This window comes from Catharus ustulatus, chromosome 1 (genome assembly GCF_009819885.2).
Source record: "Catharus ustulatus isolate bCatUst1 chromosome 1, bCatUst1.pri.v2, whole genome shotgun sequence".
Lineage (NCBI taxonomy): Eukaryota > Metazoa > Chordata > Aves > Passeriformes > Turdidae > Catharus > Catharus ustulatus.
The window spans coordinates 119,996,688-120,003,290 of record NC_046221.1 but is presented as its reverse complement, the minus strand read 5'-3'; the positions used below and the strand labels follow the sequence as shown (position 1 = coordinate 120,003,290).

Genomic DNA, 6,603 nt, shown 5'->3' with positions numbered 1-6,603 from the left:
TTGAACTTAGCTCTGTCTGCCTCAGGGAATATTAATGTCTTATAAGGAGAAATTATTTAATTGTCAACCCAGTTATATGTTCTTTCAAAGTATTGGGTGTGCTTAAGGGCTAACATCTGTGAGTAAAAATTATATTTGGAGATTTAGTGAAAGAAACTTTTTGAAATTATATTTGGGAGGATTTAGTGAAAGAAACTTTCCATATGCCTATGGCAGAACTTTAAATTGCAGCAATGGGAAAGGACCTGGTGCAAGATCTCACAGGAGCAACCAGCATGTGCCATACAAATCCTAATGCACCTCCTGAAATCCATCATGACCTCCTGTGTAATTGGAAATGCAAATCCTTGGCCACATTTTCCTATCTTTCTGTATTCAGTGCAGGGGAAAATATCCAACAAAAATTGTGTTACACTGATCTAGCATCTGCTGCAGGGAAGTGCACTGAAGACCACTAAGATGAGAAATTTTAAGTGATTGCCAATATTTTCTCAGTCCACAATATTTTTTGTAGTTTTCCTTAGAGTGCTAAAAGAGGAGATGAGACAGGAGGAAAAAACCTCCTCATGCAGTGTTTGGACATGTGAATTCTAATGAAACTTTCATTCACCCTTTCTCTCCTCCCTCAGGCAAAATTAACCTGTCTTTTGGGTATTTTAAAACATCTTTATTTTTATTTAATTTCTCTATCTTAACAGAAATATCAATAAATCTTACCAAAAAGTGAAAGAATGTGAGAGATAGTTTAAAAGTAGCCTAACCACTGCACATTATTTGTCATTTCTCAGGGAAGAAGTCAGGATATCCCCCATGTTTCAGAAAAATCTTTTCAAACCCTTAAAATGTAACTGGTTCTGAAGATACTCTCTAGTACTGTTTTCTAGGAGCACAACCTAAATATCTGTGAGTGCAACAGCCCATAAACAAATAATAATCACCACTTCTCACATAAATAAAAGCTGCATTTTTTGCAAACAACGACTAAGTGTACTGTTAAGCTATTTTCTGCAGCAAATGGCTCCAAACCCGTACCTGTGTCTTTTATTCACTAAGAAGGGCTTGCTCTTTTTCCTTTAAGTTCAGACTGATATCTCTCTTACATATTATCAGGGATTTTGACTACCTTATCTTACTTTCCTGTAAAATGAAATGAGCTCAATACCTTTGCTTATTCCTTATCCTTTCAAGTTGTTGCTAAGTTTGCAAGACTTTGGTAAGCAGGTCCTGTAGGTAGGAAAGAGGTTGAGGTATTTTTAAGCAAGACACTTGGTAACACACTTTTATTGGGGTTTACAAATCACCAATAACTGAGACAGGCGTGTGACTTGAGTTCACAAAGCAGTGCCTTTGAAAAGGGAAAACGGACCTATGGCAGTTTTGTGAGCTCCAAACTCAGGTCAGAGAGAGCATCAGAGAGAAAGAATTAAAAAGCAAAGAAAGCTGCAACAAATAAACTAACAAAAACAAACAGGGCGAGGAAAGCAGTGCTAAGGAAATGACTGCAGGACAGTTGAGAAAGATCCACCTGGCCCCAGTTCATGTCTTGGGCAGTGAGACAGCCTGAAGCCCTGTGGGTCATCACAAGGAGGCTGGAGAGAAAGCGCTCTCTGGGCTGGGATCACCCAGGAAAAGCAGCTGTGAAAGGGACACAGGACAGGGCAGGACAGAGGGCTGGGTTGGCTCTATGAGGCAGTTCTGCAATCCATCAGTTTGCGAAAGCTCCTCCGGAAGCTGTCATCCAGAAAGGCGTACAGGAAAGGGTTGAAGCAGCTGTTGGCATAGCTTAGGCTGGTGATGAAATAGGAAATCCCAATGACAAGTGGAGTTTGTGGGATGTCCATGATGAGGGCCAACACTGTGCTAAGGTGAAAGGGCGTCCAGCAGAGCAGGCACACACCCAGGATAGCAGCCACCATCAGCGTCACCTTTCTTTTGGCTTTGTCCAGAGCTTTTGCATTGCAGTGGAGCTGCATATGTCTCAGTCTGCACAGCATGGTGGTGTACAGGGTGCAGATGGTGGACACTGGGATGACAAAACCTAAAATGAGGGTGTAGATCCGACTGCCTTTCCACCACACGCTCTCGGGGTGGGGGAACACGAAGACGCACTGGGAGCGCCCCTGCTCTGTGTGTATCTTAGCAAACACAGTGAAGGGCAGGATGATGACAGTGACAAAGGACCAGACACAGAGGCTCACAATCTTGGCAGCTTTGTAGGTGCGGTAGGACACCTTCCTGGACTTGGTGGTGGCTGCCACAACGAGGTAGCGGTCAATGCTCATGACAGCGAGGAAGTAGATGCTGGAGAAAATGTTGTATTGGTCTATGGAGATGATGAGCTTGCACATGAACTCTCCAAAGGGCCACTGCAGGAGCAGGTAGTCAGCAATGTTGATGGGCAGCACCAAGGCAAAGAGCTCATCAGCAATGGCCAGGTTGAGGATGAAGATGTTGGTTACCGTTTTCATCTTTGGTGCTTTGAGGATTACATAGATGACAGCAGTGTTACCTGTCAGTCCCACGGCACAGATGACTGAGTAGATGACAGGCACTGTGATGTAGTACCTGGGGCTTAGTGGAGTAGTGGACATATTCAGACTCCCATGTCCTCCCCCAGCGCAGTCTGCACATGAAGAATTGATTTCAGGGAGGGAGGAATTCTCCATGGCCACAGGAGAGGATGGTTAGGCTCAGGGGTGGTGACGATGACCTGGAAGTGGGAAAAAAATAGGTGAGACCTCTGCTCTTTGCTCTGGCACAGCCAACTGCCAAAATCTCACATTTCCTGCCCGCTGCCACCCTGATGGAACCAAAGGCAGATCACCAAGGGCTGAGCCAGTAGCCAGGTGTCCCAGCGGCTGCCCCTTCCCTCCTCCCACATCGTGGGAGCGCCGTGCGGGGACAGCGCTCAGCCTCGGGCAGCCCCGGAGTGACCAGACCCCCAGGGTGACAGCGCTCGCCTGCTAGCCCAGGGGTCCGACCCGGTCGCCTTCCTTCCTCGCTAGCATTCAGCGACCCCTCTGGGTCGGGGTGCGCGGACTGAGGGGGTCCTGCTCTCGGGAGGAGCCGATGTCCTCGGTGTGCTCCCCAAAAAGCAAAACGCACCCCCGTCCCCTACAGGACAGAGTGCTTGAAGCAGGAGCAAGGATGCACTGACCTCTTCCAGCCGGGCTACGGCGGGGTGCGGGGCTGGGTCCGGGAGGAGGGATGCGGGGCTGATCCGCGCAAGAGGGATGCCGGGCTGGGTCAGGGCAGGAGGGATGCGGGGCTGGGTCCGGGAGGAGGGATGCGGGGCTGGGTCAGGGCAGGAGGGATGCGGGGCTGGGTCCGGGAGGAGGGATGCGGGGCTGGGTCAGGGCAGGAGGGATGCAGGGCTGGGTCAGGGCAGGAGGGATGTGGGGCTGGGTCCGGGAAGGAGGGATGCGGGGCTGGGTCCGGGAAGGAGGGATGCGGGGCTGGGTCAGGGTAGGAGGGATGCGGGGCTGGGTCCGGGAGGAGGGATGCGGGGCTGGGTCAGGGTAGGAGGGATGCGGGGCTGGGTCCGGGAGGAGGGATGCGGGGCTGGGTCAGGGCAGGAGGGATGCAGGGCTGGGTCAGGGCAGGAGGGATGCGGGGCTGGGTCAGAGTAGGAGTGATGCGGGGCTGGATCCGGGCAGGAGGGATGCAGGGCTGGGTCTGGGAGGAAGGATGCGGGGCTGGGTCCGGGCAGGAGGGATGCGGGGCTGGGTCAGGGCAGGAGGGATGCGGGGCTGGGTCAGAGTAGGAGTGGTGCGGGGCTGGATCCGGGCAGGAGGGATTCGCTGGCACCGCTGCTTTGCTCGGTCCTGAGAGTTACAGCCGTGTCCGTCTCGATGTGGGCAGCAAGGAACAGGTAACGCGAACAGCCGAGAGGATGGCTTAAAACTCGGAGGCTGGAGCAGTGCAGGGATTTGTGCTGTTACCTGAAGTCACATCTCTTCCCGCGGTCTGTGCAGCGATGGGGACAAAGACCCCAGCTGTCGGTGGCATCTGCTGGTCGTGCTGCATCTGAGAGCCGAGGATTCAGCGCCAGCCTGGCGCCGGGACTGTCCCGGCACTGGGAGTGGGCGGCGTGATGCTGTGCATCAGGCTCCGAGCAACATGATGGACTGGAAGATGCCCTTGCTGCTGGCGGGGGGGTTGGACTACACGGCCATTAAGTTCCCTTCCGGTCCAAACTAATCTATGATTCTGGGATCTTATCAGGAAAAGGCTTTTTTCACGGTTTGTGTGGTTCAGAGGCAGGATGGATGCACAGTAGTCCCTGTGCTTCTGCCTGGCACTTTGACTTGTTCACGCTGTGCTAGGGATAAACTGGAATATAATCCCCGGAAGGCAGTCTTTTCTAAAAGGGTAATTCAGAGCTCCTGATTATTGTTTTGTTTTTTTCCCCCAAAAAGTACATGGCTTAAAATCTACCTAACTTTAGTTTCATTTTTGTCACCTTTTCAATGGGAGAATTGTATGGGCTTGTAATACATTTGACAAAACTTCTGCATTGCTAAAATCAGAAGTGAAAACAGCTTTTATTTTTTGGGGTTTTTTTTGGGTTTTTTTTGGTTTTTTTTTTCTACAAGCAGGACCAACCACATGCATTATCAATAATTACTAATAAATTACAAGTAGCATAATAGATTTATCTTTTGGCAAACTGTAATTTCTGTTTATTATCTGCAAGCTAGTACCACAGAGAGAGACAAACACAGCCTGAATCTGATTCTCTCATATTATGATGCATAATCGCCTAGATCAGGAGGATGTCACAAATCTTATAATCCAAGCAAATAAATTATTAAGTAAATACATGAAAAAGGACAAAATACTTCTGCTTCATTGTGGCTATGATATTTTTGCGGCACTCTTTCTTACATTATTCTATATTACCAACTATATAGCAAAGGATTCTTCACCATATAGAGTACACCCTCTGTGGTTCTTGACTTCCTTCCCAAAAATAGGTGAGATAAAAAGGTGTTCACACACTTGTGTAGTCCCATGAGAATGACATAAATACTATTCTGCAGGCTCATTCTGGAGTTCTGCTTCCCTTTTTTGCCTATAGTTTCAGAATACAAGTTATGAAAATGTCACCTTTGCTATGGAGTTTATTAGAAGCTAGCATTTGAGTCAGATTTTGTGACCTAGTCTTAAGCACAGTTGTTTAAAAGTGAATATAGCTTTGGAAACTCAACGTGCTTATTCCCCACACTGCAGCAGTAGTACGGCAGAGGTGCTCCAGTTCTGACTTCCTGGAAGGTTATTGGGGATTTCTTCCATACTGGTGCTTTGTGTGCACTTAGCTGCTTACCTGCAAATTCTGGAGGTGACATCACCTAAATGTGTACAAAAATTTTATCACAATGCTTGTGCCACGGTGTTTATACCCACAACCTTCCTTTCAGTTTGAACGATGAACCTTCTTCTCCCCAGAAAAAAAGATCCCCTAACTTTAGCAATGACTTTATTCCATGGCATGAATGTCTTGGGTTTTTTTTGACTGTGTGCAGAGTTAAAAATGCAATTCTAATAGAAATCTGACTAGGAGGAATCTGCATTTTTCCTCTCTCCAGTAGCTGAAGAAATAAATTTTGGGCCCAGTAAATCTCTGATGTGTTTATGTGAACTGTAGTATTACTGAGGTAATTGTAGCTGTCTGTACAGCACATCTATAAACAACTTGCCTCTATTACCAGGTGCTCATTGCTGATATTGGTGTAGTGTTTGAAGGCATCAAAAGATATCAGGTCTCATACACAGCAGTTAAAGTAATTATTTTCCCCTTTTATAACATCAACTTCTCAGAAAGGCAGTGAAAAGGTTTTATAAGTTTATAGCTAACTCCTACAAATGTTGAAATTATATTTTTGTGTGGGCAGGTCCAAGCCACAGCATGTATCTCAATGTCTCAGCAGGTGCACAGACCATCTTCCTTTCAGCTGAAAGCAAAGAGAAATGAGAAGTGTTAGTAATAACGTGATAACTTGTACAAGGTGAGGGTGTCGGGATTGGAAAGTTTTGACTGACAACCACAGCAGATTCTCTAGGAGCCACTAAAATCTCTAGGCCAAATCCAGCTCTTGGCCAATGAAGCATGACCCCATTACCTCTGGCAGAACTGTGTCTGCTGACAAACAGTTGTACCAGATGGTCATTAGGCATGTTCACAGCATATGAGGACATTTGTAATCATTCTCTGTGCTTACAGAATATCTCTGACTGTGTTCCCTCACGAGTACTTCAAGCAGTTCATGCTGTCCAGGTTAGAAGAAGTCATATATAATTTTCTTTGAGCAGTTTAAGTCATAATTGATTTTTTGCTATATTTCAGTATCATTATCTGGTGACCTAGATGAGCAACAAAGGAGAAAATGACTTCATGAATTGCCACTAGGAGCTGAGATTTTACCATAATGAGCCTACAAATTTTGTGCCTTCTTTATTCAATTGATCCATGTCTGAATTTCAGAATATATCCTTTCCTCCTGTAGGCTAAATCCATGCCATAGAGATCCATTTTAGTGGAGAACTGGGTCAGTTTTGAAGAACTTCCATCACCTCAAGTGAGGAAAAAGTGTCGTGTAATTC

The 6,603-nt window shown here is 46.9% G+C and overlaps 1 protein-coding gene across 1 annotated transcript; it reads right to left on the bottom strand.

Annotated features, from left to right (window-relative positions):
- Nucleotides 1–1,275: 1,275 nt before the first annotated feature.
- NPBWR1 (neuropeptides B and W receptor 1) lies at nt 1,276–4,086 on the bottom strand. Its single transcript, XM_033068896.1, has 2 exons — nt 3,942–4,086; nt 1,276–2,710 (listed from the first exon to the last, which is right to left on the bottom strand). Exon 2 carries the CDS (start codon nt 2,664–2,666, stop codon nt 1,683–1,685), a length of 984 nt encoding a protein of 327 aa, XP_032924787.1. The 5' UTR covers nt 2,667–2,710; nt 3,942–4,086; the 3' UTR covers nt 1,276–1,682.
- Nucleotides 4,087–6,603: the final 2,517 nt, after the last annotated feature.